This window comes from Stenella coeruleoalba (genome assembly GCF_951394435.1).
Source record: "Stenella coeruleoalba genome assembly, chromosome: 3".
Classification (NCBI taxonomy): Eukaryota; Metazoa; Chordata; class Mammalia; order Artiodactyla; family Delphinidae; genus Stenella; species Stenella coeruleoalba.
In genome coordinates this window covers 147,532,371-147,554,515 of record NC_137148.1, presented here as the reverse complement: position 1 = coordinate 147,554,515, position 22,145 = coordinate 147,532,371, and the positions used below count along the sequence as shown (strand labels likewise).

General features: G+C 50.2%; 1 protein-coding gene across 2 annotated transcripts in view; it reads left to right on the top strand.

The window, feature by feature from the left end:
* The first annotated feature begins 5,654 nt into the window (after positions 1-5,654).
* The window catches only part of STK10 (serine/threonine kinase 10), a 121,222-nt gene continuing 104,731 nt past the window's right edge, over positions 5,655-22,145 (top strand). For both annotated transcript variants that reach the window (XM_079917028.1, XM_079917029.1), the window contains exon 1: positions 5,655-6,487. In XM_079917028.1, coding sequence (XP_079773154.1) covers positions 6,332-6,487 — 156 coding nt within the window. In that variant the 5' untranslated portion in view covers positions 5,655-6,331. The remainder of the gene's footprint in view (positions 6,488-22,145) is intronic.

Genomic DNA, 22,145 nt, shown 5'->3' with positions numbered 1-22,145 from the left:
ACATGAACTGACTGATGGGTGTACAGCAGTACTAGCTTATACTATTCTTTCTACTTTGAATATGTTGGAAATTTTCTATAGTGAAAAAAAAAATTAGGATGAGATAAAGCTGTATTCAGGCAAAAACAAACAACCAACCAAACTAAAAATGATCACCAACGGACCCTCCCAAAAGAAATTCTAAAGGATCAACTACGGTAGTCAGAGAATGATCACAGCGAGAAAATCCAAGATATCAGAAGGAATAGAGAGCAACAAAGTAGTAAAAATACGTGGGTCAGTGCAAGTAAACAACCATGGGGTAAAATAATAACAATGTCATAGGGAGTTTAAAATGATAAAATTTAAATGCAATACAATTATGACAGAAGGAGGGAGCTAACAAAATAAATCCCTGCACACAAAACCAGAAAATTAACAGCTATAAGTGAATTCTTCAGGCACAGAAAAATAATTCCGTATGGAAACACAGAAATTCAGGAAGGGATGAAGAGTATCAGAAATTGAAAATATGTGAGTAAATCTAAATGGATCTTGACTGTATAAAACACTAAAAATAATGTCACATGAAGAAGCCAGCTGTGGTGCCCTCAGAACTCACCAGGAGCTACGTAGGGAAAGATCTGTTGCTGCTAGGGGAAGGGAGAAAAAAATGGTGTAATATTTAACTGCATTTTCCCAGCGTATTAGGGTGAGTACTGCTACCTACTGTAACAAACAATTCCCAAAATGTCAGAACTCTCTTTTCCATTGCCATAGTAGCAGTAACATTCAAGATGATGGTGTTCTGAGGGTGCCACGGTGTACACAGAGTAGAAATACAGTGTTGTACACGTGAAACTTATTTAATGTTATAAACCAACGTCACACCAATAAAAAATAAATTTAAAAAATAGATGATGGTTCCCTATCAGTCTTGAGTTCCTCAGTGACTACACGAAAAGACAGAGGATCTTTCCATGTCCTGGGGGTGAGCACTGTGGATTTTATCTGGGCCTTGAGAGTGAGGGGTTCCTCTCTCCCAGCAGCAGAAGGCTGTTGCTTTGAAGAATTTTGCTTTTGCTACTTCTGAGGAAGTAGATGAGACCTTATACTCAGCCCCTGGCAGGCACCAACCACCTCCTTCACTCCTGCATCAGCAAGAACTGACAGTCTCCAGTCTGCTGCCCTGCCCCCAGTTTTTCTTACAGGCTCCCATTGGCGACCCATGGGAAGGAGTTTGCCAGTGTGTGTGATTGCCCCTTGTGTCTGGGAACTCCAGCTATTCCACACTGACGTGGTATCCCAAACTTTGCCTCTAATCATCTGCTCAAACTTTGGTTAAAGCTTTCTTCACCACTTGTACGGTGGCTGCCATTTTCAGCCATGTTCTGCCAAAGGTCCAATGGTTGGTGTGCCCTCTCTCTCCTTGCAGGGGCTTGTTCTTTGTGAGAATTCACTTTCCTTGGTTGCCTTGTGACCTCAGTTCTTTGATATGCTCAAGAAAAGTTATAGTTTTGTAGATCATCCATCTTTTTTTCTCACTAAGATAGATGCTACATTCTTTGTAGCTTTCTATACAGTAAGAAACCATCTTTGTTGTGTTAAGCTACCAAGACGTTGAGGGTTTTATTGCAGCATAACAGCCTGTTCAAATGGATACAGTGGTTTTTATCTGCATTTCCCCCGATGACTAATGAAGTTGAGCATGTTTACATGTGCATGTTTGCCATCTGTATTTTGTTTCAAGACAGAGGCACAGATGTTGATGTAAGGATAGACATTTCCTGTCTTACATCTAGAAAGACTTCTCCAAGGAGCCATAGTATCATTTTATGGAAAATTGTATTTGGAGACCACAATCTAGGCTCTGCTTAGCTCTTCTGGTCTGTGAGCCTATTGGCTTTCTGTTTGGTCTCGTGACCTCCTTCCCTAAGCTCTGCAGTTTAGGATTTGGCAGATGTCTTGAGGGCAAAAGCCTAGAGTAAGATACCACTAGTAGTCACTGGAATGGCTAGAGTTTTTAAAAACTGATGATATCAGTGTGATTGGAGCAACATCACTTGTGGGAACGTAAAGTGATAGAACCACTTTGTAAAATACTTGGACAGCCTCTTAAAAAGTTAACCATATACTTAGCGTATGATCCGGCAATTGCACTCCTAGGTGCATCTAGGAAAATGAAAATATATATCCATACAAAGCCTTGTAAACAAATGTTCATAGTAGCTTTATTCATGATAACAAGACTGGCAACTCAAATGTCCATCAGCAGCTAAATGGATAAACAAATTGTGGTATATCCATACACTACTCAGCAATTAGAAAGAACGAACCACAAATACATAAAACAACATGATGAATCTCAAAAATATGCTGAGTGAAAAGAAGCCAGGCTTAAAAGAGCACTACTGTATGATTCCATTTATATGGTTAACTAGGAAAGATATTTCCAATATACGGTGACAGAAAACAGATTAGTGGTTGCCTGGGGTGAGGCGTGTCAATGGGGACTGACTTATGAAGAAGCATACCTTGGAAACGTTACTTAGCCTCTCTAGAGGGAGATAAAATATTTGCTTTCCAGGAATGCAAGAATGTTTCAATAAATGAAATTTACCATGTCTATAGGCTAGATGAGAAAACTCATATGATTAATCATATGATAAATGCAGAAGAAACATTTGATAAAGTTCTACAGCTATGAGAAAAACTTATTAGCAAATTAGGTATAGCAGGGAACTTTGTGTGAAGGTCTTTTGCCACAATCTTTGGTAAACATCATACTTAAAGGAGAAACTTTAAACCCTTTTCCATCAAATATTGGACCAAGACAAGAATTCCTATTTTCACAGTTACTGTTTAACATAAAGCTAAAGATTCTAGCAAATGCTATAGGAAAGTAGAAGAAATAAGAAGTGTAAAGGGGCTTCCCTGGTAGCACAGTGGTTGAGAGTCCGCCTGCCGATGCAGGGGACATGGGTTCGTGCCCCGGTCCGGGATGATCCCACATGCCACGGAGCGGCTGGGCCCGTGAGCCATGGCCACTGAGCCTGCGCGTCCGGAGCCTATGCTCCACAATGGGAGAGGCCGAAACAGTGAGAGGCCCGCGTACCACAAAAAAAAAAAAAAAAAAAAGTGTAAGGATTGTTACAGCAGAAGCTGTACAAAGACCCGTGACATCTCTCAACTTAGCGGTGTCCTCTTGGCCCTCTAGCAGGGCAGGCTAGAAGTGCTGCCCTAGGGAGCAGCCCTTGGCCAAGGACAGATGAGGTTTAGAGGAAAATTCCCCAGGGTCCTTGACTGTCAGATAGGCTGAGTCTGAAGTGTGTTGCATCATCCTGATCCCCAGAATCCCCCAGTGGGATTAAGCCCCAGTTGGCCACAGCAGTAATCATCTACAAAGTACACCCTTTACTGGCTTCAAGTGTCTCCTGTCTTAGCTTCCCACTCCCTACTGGTGCCTCCTGGCATCACCTCCCAAATAAACTATTTGCATTCAGATTCTTATCTTTGGGGAAATCTAGCCTAAGAATACAGTCAAATGCTTTTTCTGTGACTATCAAGAGTATGCGATTTTCTTCTTTACTTTCTCAATCCAGTGTCTTACTTTAATGGTTTTTATTCCTAGATAGAACCATTCTTTTATTTCTGGATAAACCTTTCTTAGTCATGATGTTTTTATTAGCCTCTGGTTTCATCTTGCTCGTATTCCCCCCCCCCCACATCTATTTCCTAAGTGAAATTAGTCTACAATTTTCTTTTACTATTCCTACCTAATTGTAGTAAAGCTCATCTCATAAAAATGAGTATATTTCCTTTTTTTCTATCTTCTTAAAGTATTTATATGAAGAGAGAGATTATTTGTAAAACCACATAACTTGATGTCTTTCAGTGGAGGCAGACTAGATTTTTGATTCATTTCTTTATTGGTTATTAGCTTATTTAGGCTTTTTATTTCTTATTGAAATTATGTGTCTTTTATATATCATATCTCATATATTTATATATCATTTGTTCATATCATTTATATTTTCTTCTACATGATTACCCATTTCACATAAATTAAAACGTATTCACATAAAATTGTTTAAAATACTGATATCAAAATCTCTACTGTACCTAATATTCTGTCACTTTTTTCATTTTCATTGTCTTGGGGAGTATTTTTCTTTCTGCAACTCTTTTTATCTTCTTGACCAGCCTTGTCTGTTAGTTATCTCAGAGATATAGCTTTGGTTTTGTTGAACCTCTCTGATTTCTTACAACTGTACTTAAGTATAATTTACATATCATAAGATTCAGCCATTTCAAGTATACAATTTAGTGATTTTTAGTAAACTTGCCAAGTTATTATATCATCACCATAATCCAGTTTTAGAACATTTTCATCACTCCAATAAGACTCCTCATGTCCATTTCAGCCTAGTCCTTGGCAACCATTAATCTGCTTTCTGTCCCTATGAATTTGCCTTTTCTAGACATTGCATACAAATGGAATCATATAACGTGTGCTGTTGTGTGTCTGGCTTCTTACAACATTTTTGAGTGAAGCTCTCCATTTTTGTTTCTCATTTCATTTTTTCTGGAGCTATCGCAGAGCCAGTCTCACAGAGTCGTGTGTGGCTTGGCCCGGCTTGGGGATGAACTGGGACTGGGACTCCCAGTCCCAGCCCCTCTAGACTGACCTGTGGTCAGAGCCCCCACCTCCCAGTGGGAAAGCCTCCCCCATTGTCCCCTCACCCCCTTCACAATGTTGGTCAAATGGACTGAAACTAATGAAAGACTGGCCTTCCAGCTTGTTCTGGGAGGTTTAAACTTGGGCTTACTTGGTGAGAGCCCAGTCTTGTGCTGCATTTCCTCCTTTTAGCGATAAAGACCCTCTACGACTGCAACCACTCATTAGGTTGTGGGGACATTTCAAAGTGCTTGGCAACCTTTACTCAGGGCATCCTTTGTGCAGACCACCACCAGTACCCTAGGCTTCTGCATTTGGCTTTCCAAATTTAGAACTATACTTGGTGTTTGCATGCGACTCAGGAAGGGGTGAAAACACCTCAACATGGACCTTCTCCGCAGGGACGTGGTCTATTGGAGTGTGACATTCCCCGAGACTCAATTTGCTTATGTGGGAGAGTTACCATAATAAGCTTTACAGGTTGCCCACCTGCCCACCCCTCAGCACTCGCTGCTTGGAACCTACTTAGATTTAGATACGTGTTAACTGTCCTAGAGACAGTTAACAGTAGCAGGTGGAAAACGGACAGGATCGAGGATGATGGTGGTCAAAGAAAACTTCAATTCTATGTATAATGAGCTTATTTTAAAATTTGTAAAATTAAGAATAAGGAAGTTTTTTACCTAATATGCAGATATATCTGAAGATCCATCAGGAAGCATGTGATAAGTAAGTCCTCACGGAGCGCTCTCTCTTAGCCCTGTAACCCTGGCCGGTTGGTGGATCTCGGTGGGGCAGAGCCCCTGGGAAGCTGGAAGCGAGCCGGGGAGCCTGGGTTTTCAGGGACTGACCGCTGCCGCAAGGGCGCAGCATTTCCCGCGCTAGGAGGCAGCACCACGCCGAGCAATCCGCACCGGATCCGCCCGCAGGATGTGCAGCCCGGGGCTAGTGCCCTCGCCCGCCGGGCGCCCCCACCTGAAAAGTGGGCGCGAGCAGAGCAGCCGCGCGGGGCCGTTACGGGGCGGATTCAATGATTAATGCCGGTTCGCCTTTTTGGTCTTTGGACAGCAATCAGTGGGCGCTCCCGAATAACCAGTCTGCTTCCCCTTTCGCTCCCGCAGAAATTTTGGGAGCCACGAGACACGGTGGGCCTCCCAGACCCGGTATGGTCCCGCCGAAGGGTCCACTAAGCTCGCCAAAGCCTAGTCCGTGGCTCGCGGGCGTGCGGCGCGCGGGGGACTACAGTTTCCAGAGTGCCCTGCGGCGACGGGCGGAGCCGGGGAGCGCCCGCAGCCAATTAGGGGGTCTCCGGGCGCTGCCGGGGAGCGGCAGGTGGAGTCGGGCCGATGGGCGGGAGCGGGGCCGGGTCCCCGGAACGCGTCCCGGGGCTTGCGGGCTGGGCGGGGGCGCGGCGCGAATTGGGTCTACATCGGGAAGCGGCCCGGAGATTGGACCGAGCGGGGGCGGGGACCGCGGCCGCCTGCGCGGTTCCGGGTGCTCCCGCCGCGCGCAGCCCAGGGCGCACTTGACCGGGGTCTGGCTGCGGGGAAGGGCGGGTCTGGGGAGAACCCCAGAGCGCCGCGGCGTCCTCCAGCCCCTCCCTCGCGGCCGCCGGAGCTACAGCCCGAGCCGGAGCCGGCTCCACCTCGCCCGCCGGCTCGCGTGCCCTCAGCCATGGCTTTCGCCAATTTCCGCCGCATCCTGCGCCGGTCTACCTTCGAGAAGAGAAAGTCCCGCGAATATGAGCACGTTCGCCGGGACCTGGACCCCAACGAGGTGTGGGAGATCGTGGGCGAGCTGGGCGATGGTGCCTTCGGCAAGGTTTACAAGGTGAGGGCGCTGTGTTGGTGGTGCGTGGCTCGGGGCGCGTGGAGCGGCTCCGGAAGGAAGGGGCGCTGGCCCTGGTCAGTCTCGGCCACGGCTCGGGAGAACGCAGAGGGCTGCCCGGCCCTGAACTCGGAGTCCCGGGGTCCTGTCCTGGTGATCCTTGTTCTTCGTTGGGGTCGGGGGTGGGGTATCCTCACACAGCCCGGCTGAGTCCCTGCGTGCCGGACGCCCCCTCCGGGCACGGCTGCTGCCCCGAGCTAAGTTTCTGAGCACTTCCTGTGCGCCCTGCACGGCTCTCGGCGCCGCAGGGGGAGACAAAGGGGGCGCTTAAAGGACTTGAGCATCCGAGACGAGGCATCCGCGGTAAAACTGATACTAGGCATACTTTTTAAGGGAGGCCACTCAGGTTCCGTGAGAGTGCCGAGGCGCTGGGGGCAGAGAAACTCGGCTGCGTCTGGAAGGGTTGAGTCCGGTGAAGTTGGGGACACACCTGAAGACGAGCCAGAAACGGGAGAGACAGGAGGTGGAGGGGGGTGTTGTCTAGAGTGAGAGGTTAGGCATGGAAATGTGGGCTGGGGCTGGGCAGAGGGGAAAAGTCTAGGGCCTCGTGAATCCTGCGCTTCGGGTCAGATTTGAGTATGTGGATGAGTCACAGCTGGGGAGTCTTCCAGTCTGCAGTCACCTTTCCCTAGAAGAATGAAAGGCCAGAGAGCTTTTGTGGAGGGGTGGGTGGGGCAGAGCTGATTATTTGTAGACACGTTTGCAGCAGGTCATTGTCTGGTTTCTGGTCCTGAGAACACATTCTGAGTTGCTCAGTCGTATTGGGGACCCAAACACTTAGAGCTTGACTCCACGCTTTCCCTGATCTCCTTTCCCCCAGGAAACTCTTTACTGAGAGAAACCCACATGTTAAGCTGGTGGTTTCTACAGGAGGGCACCTCCTTCCTAAGCCACCATCACCTTCTTTGGGGCTCCTATAGCTTGTAGATCACTCTGACCCCAGGGTTTCCCTTTTAGGAGCCTGGACCACAGAGAGAGCTTCTCTAGGCCACCCCTGGTCAAGACTTGCTCTCTTTGCCTTGAAAGTGGTGGAGAGCCTAATCACCAAAGTGTAGTCCCTGGAGGAGTACCACCAGCATCACCTGGGAGCTCGTTAGAAATGCGGAATCTCAGGCCCCACCCTAGACCTAATAAATAATAAAGTAGGGTCTGCATTTCAACAGATGCCCAGATCCCCCTGATTAGAATCCCCCATGTTACGTGCGCTTTAAGTTTGAGAACATTGCTCTAGGGGCAATTTTGAAGTCACCCAGGCCCCTCAGGGTGCCTGTTTTCTTCCCTTACCACCTCCCCACGGAGCCAGCACTTCCTTTTACAGGGTGAAAGCCCCACTGGAGCAAAGGTTCTGTGGTTGGAAGGCTGGCCTCTGTGACACTCATACCTGTGGCTCTCAGCTGCTTTGATTTGCTGCCTTTCTCTGCCTGAGGGTTCTGCACGTATTCCAGGGCCCTCAGCACATACTTCACTCGCACATCTTTTCTTTCCCTTTCTCAGAGCTGCCTCTCCCTCCTAGCGGCACCAGGAAACTGTCCTCAGTCTTGCGGCCCCGCCAGACACCCCACCGGTGTACTTGCCTTCCCCTGATGGAGCCTGCTCTGCCAGGTGTGCTCTGAGCACCGTAAGAACAGCTGGACCCTTGGTCAGCTCACCACATCCCCCGCTTTCTCCAGAAGGTTAAGTTGGTGTTTTTAGTGCATGATGTTGTTCTGTTAGAGGCTGACTTTCCATTGCAGTCTTGTCCCTGTCCCCTAATGAATCCTGGCTTCATAAGGTTCATTTTCTTTCAAACCTAAATGCAGAACTTTGCTTCTAGGCTGTAAGATTTCCCCTTGTCAGTTTCGACTGTCATTTCCTCCTGCTTTAGCCCCACAAAACTCCCTTACAGCTCTGAAAGTTTCATACAAAGGAGCCCATCTGATTCACAGGTTATTTTGTCTCCTCCTGGTTCTCCAGAGCACGTGAACCCTGTTAAAAGTGAGTCTAGTGCTCAAAGCTGTGAGCCGGCTGCACCACAAGCCCCTCCCCCACCACCTCCGAACCCATGATTTTCTCATAATTAAGACAAGGGGAAGGTAGATCAGGAGAGCTGTGTGATGGCTGACACACCTGGACATTTATTAGCTTCCCTGCCTGGCCTTGGTGTGTGACCCTCTGATCTAACCCAACCCCATGTTACACGCAGGAATACGGGGGCTCAGGGAAAGGAAGGGACTAGAACCCAAGGCTCTGGGCTTAGTTACCAGCTAAGGGAGACCCGTCTTGGATCAGAGATCCCTGTGACCTCGTCTCCTACCCTGAAGAAGTGCTGCTTAGTCAGGCCCTTAGAGTTGAAGTTGAAGCAGGTGTTGCTTTACTAAAGATTCTAATCAGGGACCATAACTCCTTCCCACTTCTTTGTTCCCTGGCATGGCCATTTCAGCAGCACAGGCCAGAGGTTCCATCTAGGTTTTATGTCTGGGACCAGAACTTCCATTTTGACGTGGCACCTTGGTAACCCGTTGGCTGCGAGCTGGTGAAGTGCTGGCCAGCAGCACCTCCTCTCCCTGTCCTAGAACTAGCAGATTGTTCTCCTGGCAGCCTAGGTGGTGAAGGCCTTTCTGAGGATTTCGCTGGTGTAGGAAGCCATAGGAATCCCAGTTTGTCAAAGGCTTGTCAGAAGAGGACTCCAATTACAGATGTCCTGAGGAGTGTCTTGCAGAGGCTCAAAGCCTCATGTCTTGAGACATTAGTGTCTCACGATGTGGAGCCTCTTTTTCCGTCTTCTCCCTGATAAATCATCAGTTGATCTCGGGAGAAAAAGAGGCGCGTAGGATTGATTTTTTGCACAGTCAAGTTCATGCTCACCTACTCCTTGAGCGATTTCAAAAGAAAATCATTTCTCGTTCATTACTAGATACAAAGTAAAAGTCACAAGCTATATAGTTTCAAAATTCTTGCCCTTAATAATAATCTTTACTCTAAAGACAAGATGGAGGGTTGAATGGAAGAAACTGCTTTCAGCAGGGTGTGCCCGCTGTCCTAGCTGTGGGTGAAACAGGTACTTATGTGCTGAACAGAGACAGGGAGCATGGGGGCATGAAGAGTTGGGTTAACAGGCTGAGATGATTTTTCTGCTTCTTGAGAATTGCTTTAGTTGTTGTCTTATGTTGTCTTTAAGCTTTTAAAATGTTTATGATTTTGCAAAATTAGGTGTATAGTACAAATTTGTTTTTAATTAAAAAGAAAAACATTACCTTAAGTCCCATCAGTTGCTGTTGACATTTTGATATATTTCCTTCCAGACTTAATCGATTTTTATGGAGAAAAAAATTTTTTTAATGCAGGGTTGTAATAATACACACCCACAGTGTTTTATGTTATCTTTCATTCCTAAAGCCTCTTCCTGTGTTATTCTAAATGTTTCACACATACCTTCTGGGATGGCTCAGTGCCCCCATGATTTCAATCTTATTGGATATTTAATTCCTACCCCCCCATTTTCTTTTTACTATTAACAAGTTAAAAATTTTTTTAAAATAAATTTATTTATTTTTGGCTGCACTGCGTCTTCGTTGCTGCACGCAGGCTTTTCTCTAGTTGTGGCGAGTGGGGGCTACTCTTCGTTGTGGTGCGTGGGTTTATCGCTGTGGCTTCTCTTGTTGCAAAGCACGGGCTCTAGGCACACAGGCTTCAGTAGTTGTGGCATGCGGGCTCACTAGTTGTGGCTCACGGGCTCTAGAGCGCAGGCTCTGCAGTTGTGGCACACGGGCTTAGTTGCTCCGCAGCATGTGGGATCTTCCTAGGCCAGGGCTCGAACCAGTGTCCCCTGCATTGGCAGGCGGATTCTTAACCACTGCGCCACCAGGGAAGCCCAACAAGTTAAAATTGATTAAATGCTTATCATGTGCCAGGCGCTGTGCTAAGCCCTTTACACAATACAGTCAGGTCTGCTGTAGTGTAAACACGCCTTCCTAAAAATCCCTGAATTGTGCAAAACATGCAACAAAAATCAGAGGCCTTGTGAGAAAAATGGGGCTAAGGGCACAACACTCAAAAACTTCATCAGCACATTAGAAAAAAATAAAGATAGGAACCTAAAAAACAAGTAGCACCGTTTTACACAAGTTTTGCAGATAAGAAAGACAAAATTATCACAATAAATACAACACTGAACTGGGAAAGAGGTCTGCAAGGATGCTTGTGGCTGTGGGTGGGAAGCATTGCAGTATGTGGAGCTGTGGAAGGAGGGTTATCTGAAAAGAGGGTTATCTGAAATCAGGGGGCACGTTGGACCCCCAGATGGGGTGGGTGTGGCTTAAAGGTTGCTGGGAGATGTTTGAGGTGCCTGTGCCATTTGTGCATTCCTTTGCTGCTTGGCTCATCTGGGTGAAGTTTTCTGTGTTCACCTAGCGTTTCTGGCAGACAGAACAGAACATAAGCAAATGTGAATTTAGCGTTTTGATAAAATTGTTCCCTAATACATCAGTGGCGTTGAAACAAAACTGGCATTTTTTAAAGTAAACTTTATAGCAAAGTTGACTGTATATTTTTATTTATTTATTTTTGGCTGCACTGGGTCTTTGTTGCTGCGCGCAGGCTTTCTCTAGTTGCGGCGAGCGGGGGCTACTCTTCGTTGCGGTGCGTGGGCTTCCCATTGCGGTGGCTTCTCTTGTTGTGGAGCACAGGCTCTAGGCACCCAGGCTTCAGTAGTTGCGGCACGCGGGCTTCCGTAGTTGTGGTTCACGGGCTCTAGAGCACAGGCTCAGTCGTTGTGGTGCACGGGCTTAGTTGCTCCGCGGCATATGGGGTCTTCCCGGACCAGAGCTCGAACCCATGTCCCCTGCATTGGCAGGCGAATTCTTAACTACTGCACCACCAGGGAAGCCCTAGGCTGACTCTATATTGATGAACAGCTTTGCTTGTAAAGTTTTTATATTTTAAATCATTTTTTTATGCTAGACTCCTAGAAGGGAGTTACTCGGTTGAGGGAGTGATGCATGGCTCTTTGAGGGTGGTTTTTAAAAGAAAATGAGATAAGTTAATAGCGGCCCCCTCTGCCCCTTGCCTTCGCTTAAGAGCCAGTCCCCGAGTCCCCTGGGACCCTGCAGGAACCCGGGATCTTGGCAGCGTCTGCCCCATGGGTGGGGACCTCAGGTGCCCCCGGGCTCAGAGAGCCATTGTTAACCCCCATCCTTCGGGTGCCATATCCTGCCCTGCCACCCAGTTCAGACAAAGCTGAGGTTCTGGGCCCTCCCCGGCCAGGCCGGCTCCTTTCCCCTCATTTCTGCCCAAGAGTTTTAAAGCCTCGGTTTCCGCTTCCTCCTTCCTCCGGGGTCTGCCGAGGTCTCCCGTGCGCCTCCCCTCCTCCTCCGGAAAGAGCTCTGCCCCCAGGCAGTAACCTTATTTCCGCTCAGTCTAGTGTTTTTAAACACAAGTCCATGCTATTGTGAGTGGGTTCCTGGCTGGGTCCTAAAACCAAGGTGGCCGGAGCTTCCTGGGGATGTTGCCTGCGCAGGGGGTCTGCCTGGGTCTGGAGGGGCAGGTTTAGCACTGGCCGCCCTGAGACTTGTTCTGGCTGGGTCTAGAGCAGGCCAGGGTGAAGTGAGCTAAACAACTAACGGTGCCCCCAGCCTTCACCTCCATCCAGGGTTCCCTGGCCTCCCGAGGTTACCCGGACTAGGGGGAAATCCCCAGGGGCTGCCGCCCCACAGGCCCCGAGAAAACAGCCCGGGATGGTCACTCCCAGGCCCAGCTCCTGCTGAGGGCAGTGGAGCAGGGTGGTTAAGGGAAGCAACTGGGGCTCAGGAGGATCTGGGTTGTAACCCCAGACAAGTGATTTCCCCGCCTTCTGAGCCTCAGACCCTTGTCTGTAAAATGGAGGTGATAATTTGGAGGACGATGGAGGACGAGATGAGCTAGGGAGGGGCAATACATTCAGCACCTGATCTCCACCCAGGAAGTGGGCAGGAAAGGATGATAGTTCATTATGGTTGATGCTCTTGCTATCAAACGGAGAAGGTCCTGGCCAGCTACTGCAGCTAAACTGGGGACAAGCAGAAGGCCTTCAGTGTTTGTAGCTTGTCCATGATACCAGGCTCCCCACCTTACTGACATTTGGGGCAGCTCATTCTTTGCTGTGGGGGCTGCCTGTGTATTATAGGATGTTAGCGGCATCTCTGGCTTCTACCCACAAAAGTACCACCACTGCCGGCACCTCCTCCTCCACCCGCAGTTGCCAGAAATGTCTCTGGACAAGGCCACATGTCCCCTGGGGGACAAGATCACTCCCGTGGCACACTGCTGCCTCATACAAATGAATGTGCCTCGATTCAGTTCAGCAAACAGGCCGCGTTCACCTGTGTGTATCACATCCCTGGGGGTGTGTGATGAAAGACTCGGGCCTCACAGCCAGGCAGACCAGGCTTTCAACCCTGGCTGCCCCACTTCGCCGCTGTGTGACGTCAGGCGAGTGGCTTGTCTCTGAGCCTCAGTTTCCCCATGTGTCCAGTGGGGCCGAGACCAGTACTCACCCCACAGATCAGCTGTGAGAATCAGACCGGTAGCTCATAGGTGCTCAGGATGGGCCAGGCGCCTGCCACCCCTGCTGTTTTCAGGGCCACACGGGGGAGGAAAAGAAAGCTCTGCCAGGGTGAGCGAGCTGTAGCGGGACCAAGATGGGGCTAGAGTGAGAAGGGACGGCTTCCACCAGGCAGGGCGGGTGGGGCGGGATAGAAGGCTGGAGGGAAGGAAGTCTGGGCCAGGAGAGAGGCCAGACAGTGAGGCCTGAGGTTGTCCCCTGGTGGCCCTTGAGCCAGCAAGGGCCTGCAGGTGGGTTTGTGTGGCTCCCACGGTGGCTGAACCAAGTTTGAAGTGATTGCAGGCGTTTTGAGATCAGGAGAGTTCCCATAAGAACCCTGATCCCTGTCTTGTGTGGAAATATCAGATGTGCTGGTACCGCCCACATGTACTCCTGCGGGGCCACGTCTGCTGGAAGCGAGGGGCAGCCCCTGGGCCAGCGCTGTCCAAGGGGTATGTAACAGGAGATGCGTGTGCAACTTACAATGTTCTAGTAGCCTCATTCAAACAAGGAAAAACACCAGGAGAAATGAATTTCAATAGTATATTTTAATTATCCCAGTATTTCCAAAGTATGATCATTTCAGCATATAATCAATACAAAGAAAGAGTTATTTAAAGTTCTCGTTCCATACTAAGTCTTTGAAATTGGTGTGCGTTTGGCATTTACAGTGTGTCTCGGTGTGGACCAGCCACGGTTCAGGGGCTCGGTAGTGACCTTGGCTGCTATACTGGGCAGCGCAGATCTGGCCTCTCTGTCCGCCAGCACCTGGTGCCCTCCCCCTGGTCCACTGTACACATTTCAAATGCCTCCTCAAGCCCAGCGGTCAGTGGGTTTGGGAGCTGGGCTTGGCCTGGAGAGCTGGCCAGGGCGGGCCAGGTCTAGAACAGTGTGTGGGAGTCAAGTCAAGAGAGCCTTGAATGCCAAGTTGAGGGATTTGAATATGACGGTTACCGTCCTGCCTGCCCCAAGCCTCCGGGGTCTGACCAGGTCATGAGGTCAGCCTTGTGTGGTGTTAGAGAAGAGTGATCTTTGAATGGTCACCAGATGGGGAGTGGCTTGCCCACACAATTGGGGGATGCCAGAGCCAGGTATCCTGGCTGCCCAAGGTCAGGGTAGCCACTGATGAGTGAAGGCTGGGACAGAGTGGCCACGTCTTGGTGGCTGGAGCTGGTGGGGGTGGGAGGAGGACCAGAGCTGTGGTTGGAGCCCAAGTTAGAGTCCAGGGAGGGGAAGTGACTAATGGAAGGGGACTAGCCCGAGAGGGAGATGTTGTACGTGGGTGAGAGGCATGGAGGATTCTAGAGAACTAGGCCTGGTAGTCAGTAAGGAAAGAGAGCAGAGTCGGTGAGATGGGAAGGGAGGCTCACGTTTGCCAGGGACTAGAGATGGTCCGGGAACTTGGATGCGATCCTGGTTCCTGGAGTTAAAGCCTGGCCCTCCCTCTTGCAGGTTATGTGATCCTGAGAAAAGTACTTACCTGTGCCTCGGTTTCTTTAGTTGCAGAAAGGTACTACTTCATTGGGTTGTTGGAGTATGAAATAGCCCATGTAAACCCCTTAGTCCAGGACTCTGGAAAAGCTCACATGGGTGTTAGTCATTAGCATGATCAGCTGAACACCTCCTACGTGTCAGGCACCGTGGGTTCCCAGGTGAACAAGATAAAGGAGTGGGGAGTTGACTTTTGCTCCATTCATTTTTTTTTGGCCTCACCGTGCGGCATGCAGGATCCTAGTTCCCCAACCAGGGATTGAACCCATGCCTGCTGCAGTGGAAGCACGGAGTCTTAACCACTGGACCACCAGGGAACTCCCACTCCGTTCATATCTGTCCATCATTCCATCATGTATTCTTCTACCAGCCCCATGAAAAGCAGGAGTTAGTATCCCCACCTGATGATGCAGAAGCCCAGAGAGGTACAGTGACTTGCTCAGCATCACACAGCTCTTCCGTGGCAAAGTTGGGACTTAAACCCAGATATCTCTGGCCAGGAGCCTCTGCCTTTTCTGCTGTACAATACAGAGGGGAAGACAAATGGGCTTATTGGGAGGAGAGGGTCCAGGGTCCCTTCAGTGTGGTATCTCCTGTGGCCTTGACATTTGTGAGCCCAGGAATGTGCCTCTTCTTCGGGCCTGCCTCAGCCTCCACTGAATCTGAGCCCTGGGATGGCGATGGTGGCCTCTAATGCGGAGGAAGTGGTGATGGTCTTGGGCAGGGTTAGCAGAGGAAGTGGCAGGGGAAGGGGGCGGTGTCAGGGTGGGGAAGCTGGGTGCTCCTGAGGCCCTTGTGGGCCCTAAGGTGCTGTGCACTCCTGTAGGCTGCCGGCAGGGAGGGAGGGATAGGCAGGGAGGAAGGGACTTGCAAAAGAGCTTCCTCCTTCCACCCCCTCCTCCCGCTCTCCATGTGCTCACTCCTCTTTCTCTTCCCCTTTCTCTCTGCTTTCCCCTTTGCTACAATTTTTTTTCTTCCTTCTCCTATAGCTTATTTTTTTCCTCCTAAGAACAGGCTGTACCAGAACCAGAATTCAAGCCCTAAGGGTGGCAGGTGGAGGGTTAACCACTATGCTGGTGACTAAAGAGTTAACATTAGCCAGCCTCCAAGTCTAAGGAGGATGGGGGCCACTGAGAGCAGTTGAAGGAAGCACAGCCTTTTCTGCCTCAGGACCTTTGCACTTGCTGGTCCCTCTGCCTGCCACTCTCTTCCGATGACTGCACAGCTGGCTCCTTCTCATCCTCTGGGTCTCAACTCCCATGTTCCCTCCTGACCACAGTGACAGCTCCCTGCTGATTTCCTTCAAGCCTCCTGTCACAAACTGGGATTCTCTTGTGTGTCTCCTTGTTTATTTTCTTTCCTCTCTGGAGAATGTCAGGTCCTGGAGAGCAGGGAATTATCCATCTTTTGTGGATAACAGGTATGTGGTAGATACTGAGTTAATAACTGCTGAATGAATAAACGAATTGTAGTAAATGCCAGACCCAGGCTCCCCCCTCTCTTTAGGCAGGCCAGCACTGTGGTGATGAGTGCAGGCACTGAAATCAGTTCTGAGCTTTCTCCTAGCTTTGCTGCCTGCTTGCTGTGTGACCTTGGGAAAGTCACCTCACCTCTCTGAGGCTCAGTATCTTGAGCTGTAAAATGGGGATCAAAATAGTGCTTCCCTCAGGGAATTTGTGAAGATGGAGACGTGTGGCCAACCCTAACACCGTGCCCAGCATGGAGGAAGGAGAAGTGCATGGGGCTGTTGTCATTGTGATGATGATGTTCTCTGCGGGTTGACTAGATTGCCTGGCCTGGCTTTCTGACGATTGACAGGCAGATTCCCTTGAGGCTCGTGGTCCACCTTCCCTTGCTTGTTACACTGGAGGCTGCTCCTGGGTAGACGCTGGTGTGTCGCGTCCCGGGGATCAGCCTAAAGCTTACGGCTGTGTAATGAGGATGAACAAAGAAGGCTCCGTCCAGCCTTTGAGAAGTTCCCTGCCCGGGGAGGGCAGTCTCAGCTCCATGCCCGCCCTGTGACCAGTTGGTCCAGGATAGCCAAGGCCATCCTGGATGGCCAGAAGAGCAGCATTCATGGCCTGGAGGGAGAAGAGCTGATGCCGGTGCCTCACTTCCCTTCGCCCTCCTTCCTGGAAAGCTCCAGCCTGTCTTGTCTGGCAGCCCAGACCCAACTCTTGGCCCTCTCAGGTGGTTGTCACAAAGCTGGCTTTGTCGCCCTGAGGAATGACCCCATCAGAGCTGGCATGCCTCTCTGTTGGGCTTTGAGATTCTTTCTACCTTTTTTTTTTTTTTTTTTTTTTTTTTTGCGGTACGCGGGCCTTGCACTGCTGTGGCCTCTCCCGTTGCGGAGCACAGGCTCCGGACGCACAGGCTCAGCGGCCATGGCTCACGGGCCCAGCCGCTCCGCGGCATGTGGGATCTTCCCGGACCGGGGCACGAACCCATGTCCCCTGCATCGGCAGGCGGACTCTCAACCACTGTGCCACCAGGGAAGCCCTCTTTCTACCTTTGGTTTGCATCTTGGTGGGCTCTAGTGCCAGACTGGGTAGGCCTAGTTCTTTCTCAAGCCTCCTTTTCCTCCGAGTGCCTACAACACCCCCGCACCCACTTCGAGGTGACAGCTGGGGCTGAGGAGAGGTGACTGGTGTGCCTCCGTTCATGAGGAATCTGGAACCCCAAGCACCAGTGCCAGCCTCTGTCCCCCATCCCGAGCTTCTGATCTGTCTGCAGGACCGCCTGCGGGGACCAGCAGGGTGCACCTCAGAAGACCCCTGAATCACCCCACACCTCCCACAAGAGTCCTCCTCAGAGGCTCTGGACTGGGTGATGCCCTTCATCCCATGAGTCCCAGCAAGGCCATTGTCTTTGCTGAGTGACCTTGGGCAAGTGATGTCACCCCTCTGAGCCTCAGTTTCCTTTTCTGAAAAAGGGGGATAATACAGTCCCTTTCATAGGTGGGACCAAAGTGTCTTTACACCTGCAAACTTACAAGGCCAGTGCCTAAGGGCACACAGCAAAACTGACCCAGGCTTGGCCTCACATCTCAGTGCTATCTGGGGTACCCACCTGTGTGACCCGTGAGGCCTGGAGTGACCCTGCCACTTGGAGACCTGTCTGGCAACCTGTAAATCAAGTCTCAGGCTTTCGGACGCAGCGCCCTGTGACCAGGGTAGAGAGCCCAACGACAGGGGATTGGCTAGACCTACGGTGGGCCCACCATTCAGTCTGCAGTAGTTGGAGGGGATGCTGTGGAAGGTGTTTTGTGATCGGAAGGGCTGTTCGTGGCATATTGCTAAGTAAAAAGGAGAATGACAAATCAGTGTATACAGTTGAATCCCATTTTTATGAAGTATGCAAGGACACATTTGTGGAGAGAGAGAGACAAGCATGAGTGGACAGTTGTGGGGCGTGCACTACGGCCCAGCCCTGCTCTAAGCGTCTTTGACGTATTAACCCACTGAATGCTCACAACAGCCCATGAGGTGGGAACTGCTAACATCTTTATTGTACCAAGCAGGAAAGTGAGGGACAGAGAGGTCACGTAAGTCCCCTGGGGTCACACAGCTGGGAGGTGTTAGGGTGGGGTTCCAGACAAGTCCAGGTGCCTCTGTACTGTGGAATCTGGGAGGAGGTGCTCCAAGATGCTTAAGGCGGTTATCTCTGGGACGATGCCTGGTTTGATTTTCTTGTTTGTACCAGTATGCTTTGAAGATGCTCTTTAACGAGTGTGTAATGCTTTTGGAATAATAAAAAACAGCACAAAAAGTACTGTTGATTGAAAGCACAGGGCAACCTTAAGTTCTCTGAGATTTGGGACTGACTAGAAAACAGGGTTGATAAAAGTACATGACCCCCAGGTTGTGGTGAAGATTGAGTGAGGTGAGGCTTAAAGGTGCCTGCATGTGCAGGGAGCGGGTCCAGGGCGGCGGCCTGGATAAAGGTGCTTCCTTCCTCTGTGCCGTCGACCCCAGGCCACCCGCCCCCCCGTGACTCAGCACCCAGTCCTCTCCCAGTCCTCTGGGTAGAGGGAGCCTGGGAAAGGTGGGAGCAGGAGCCTCAAGGAGGCAGAGCCCACGTCACCTGTCCCACCTGCTTTACCAGTGATAACGCGGGGTTGGATTCCCCAGAACTTTTGAAGAGCTGAGATCTGAAACCTCTCCTATCCCCAGCCAAGTTGGACAGGTTGCCCGGGTTTTTAGCCAAGGCTATGACATGGTATCTTTGGGGCCAATCCTGTTCGGGTTTTACTTTTTTATTTGCTGGCCCAGAAGGATTTGGCGCCTCAGCGTTTCCCTGCTGTGCCAGGATTGCGCGCCAGCCTTCTCCTCCCCAAGGGAGAGAGTATTAAATGCCCGTCTTTGGAAGCCACGTTACTCCTCTGCTTTTGTGCTTCATAATCTTTGCCGTCCTTAAGTGTTACTTGTTCTGAAACTCAGCCGTTTCATTTGTCACTGAACTGAAACTTGGCCCGGCGATTATTGATCAGGAAGTGGTTTCCTCTCATTAACTGTGTATGTCCTGGCCCAGTCAAAGGCTTTGGCTTTCCCAAGGTAAAGACGGCCCATCTTCCCAAACCAGAGAACAGATTAGATTCAGGAATCTAACTGTGTTGAGGAGACAATGGACTTCATGCCACTTTCCTTTCTTTTATGTGGAGGCCTCATTTCTCTCTGTTTACAGGGAGATACACACACCAATTCATTCATCCATCCATCCATCCATCCATCCATCCACCCACCCACCCACCCATCCATCCATCCATCCATCTGTTATTTTAAAATACTTATTGGCCAGATAGAATAATAGATACCTTGGTGAACGAGATAAACATGGTTTTAGGCTTTTGAAAACCAAAAATACACAGTCCCAGTGAAGGTAGTAACAACCAGTAGTCAACTGACGAACCCGTGGTGGCTCATAAACTTTTTCATGTCACTGGAATTACCTCCATCTCCATCAGGAAACTAAAGTCTAGTTTCCTGTCTTCACCAAGGGCACGTAGCTGGTAAGTAGTAGAGTTGGAATTTGAACCTAGGTCCTGTGCTGTTTCCATTCCAGAAATCACTTGATAGGAATTTAGCCCATTTCTGGGACTTCCCTGGTTGTTCAGTGGTTAAGACTTGAGCCTCCAGTGCCGGGGGTGCAGGTTCAATCCCTGCTCAGGGAAGTAGGATCCTGTATGCCGTGTATTGAGGCCAAAAAAAAAAAAAAAAAAGAAATTTGCCCATTTTTCAGTTTACTAAGTTGGGGATATTGGATGGAGTAGCATCAGTACTTGTAAAAAGAACTTTGTTGGCTGTAGTATAGAGGGAAGAAGAGAGGCTGGTTGTTCACAGAAGCCAGCAACAAGGTAGGCTCTGGTACCTTTTGGGAAGAAAGGAAGACTTGATGATTGTCTGCTCCCTAGACATACCTTTCATTCCTTTTTATCCCTCTCCCCCGTCCATCTATTCATCCTCCTAGTCACTCACTCTCCTAACCATCTGCCAATCCATCCATCCATCCATCCATCTGCCCACTTACCCATCTTCCCATCCACCCACCCATCTATCCATTCATCCTCCCACACACCCATCCTTCCATATGCCTTCCCTCCCACCCATCCTCCCATTCATCTAGCCACTTACCCATCTGCCTGTCTGGCTAGCCATCCTCCCATCTTCCCACACACCCACCCTCCCATGCTCCCACCCATCCACTGGCTGTTCTGTTCTAGGCTCTCTGGGGCAGAACAAGATGAATCTGACACGGGCTTAGCCTTTCAGAGCTCACAGCCAGGTCAGAGAGAATTTGTGAACACAAATGACTATGGCTCCAGGCAGTCTGTGATGAAAGCCCTAATAAGGTGTGAAGAAGTTCTAGCAGGGGAGGGGGGCTGGGGTTCTGGGAACATTTCCTGGAGCAGGCTGTGGTTGAGTTAGACTTTGTGGGATGGTTAAACCACAGGTATGGCGGAGGCATTCCAGGTGGAGGAAAGAGCATAAAGAAAAGCATGGAAGTAGGAAGCAGTCAGGCACTGGCTGTGGCAGGAGGTGAACGCAGGGGAGCAGTGGGATCCTGGACAAGTGAAGGGGGCAGGTCACCAAGGCTCTGGGCCAGGGAACTTGGGCTTGATCGTGTCAGCAGCAGGGAGCCCTTGAGGGTTTGCCCTAAGAGGGTCTCTGGTTAAAGGCAACGGAGGGAGCCGTGGGAAAGGGGGATTGGCACACACAGCAGTTGGGTGGGGGCCCCTGGAGATTTCCCTCTGGAGGGCTTCTGAGGGGAAGGAGCACTGGGCAGAGAGCTGGACCTGAGTCGAACCCTGGCAGCCACTTCCTAGCTGTGTGACCTGGGACAAGTCACCTTCTCTACCTGGGCCTTCGTTTTCTACAGGAGGAGGTGGCAGTACTTTGCATCCCTCGTGGACCCGTGCTGGCTAAGGTGGGGCGCTCCTTATCCTGCCTCAAGAGACCATAGGAGGCCTCAGCAGGCCTTTTTCTTCTTGGCATGTGGTGCCTGTGGCTCCACTCTGCCCGCCCACTCATGCCCAACAGCCCGGGGGCGGTGGCAGCATCTGAGCCCAAGGCCATATCTGCCACCCATCCTGTCCGCAGCCCTCAGACCACCCTGTTTGAGTTGATGTTGGGCCCTTCTCCTGCACGTAGCCGGTTCTGCTGTGACCCTGTTTCTTCCGGGGCCCGATTTCCTCCTTCCTTAATAGAGTTGAAGCCTTTCCCGCCATTGGTAACCGTCGTCACCAGGCAAAGATTAAGTGTGTTCAGGCAGGGATACCACAGTTGTATATTGTGGGGCACACACCAAGCCTCTTCTCGGTTCCAGTGGCCTGAACCTCATTTGACACATGCCTGGCCCAGCGTCCAGAATCAATCAAGGGGATTGATTCGCCTTGACCGCACCATCCTTCAGCTTTGACCCACCCGCCTGGGCTGCTCCTCTGACAGGTCAGCTGAGAGCCTTTCCTCACGCCTGCTGCCCAGCCAGGTTGCTAGGCGACCTCACGAGCATATGATCACCACCCAATGTTCTTCTACCCACTTTCTGCGCTCAAGCCCTTTGTTTCTTCCTAGAGAAAGCAATGCATGTTTCTGAGGCTGGATCTGGGAGTGTTTTAGATGCTCCCTCACCTCTGTGAGAATGCCTTTTCTGCCAGGTGCAGCCTTGAGTGCAAAGCTGCCCACTTACCAGAACTTTCTGCAGTGATGAGACTGTTCTGTATCTGCTCTATTCAGTCTGGTAGCCACTAGCCACATGTGGTTATTAAGCACTTGAAGTGTGGTTAATGTAACCGGGGAACTCCATTTTAAATTTCATTTAATTTCAGGTCATTGAAATAGCCACATGGGGCTAGTAGCTACCATATTGGACAGCACAGCTCAAGTGGGTTTCCGAGAGGACAGAGTGCCCATCTCTGGAAACATTTAAGGCAAGATCTGGATGAACTGGTCAATTTCTGTGCCCCAACCCCAGTCTGTCCTCACCGGGCCCCCTGTGGGTAATTGCCGGATGTCATTGGGTGAAAATTACCTTTAGAAACCACTTGCGTCCCTCATG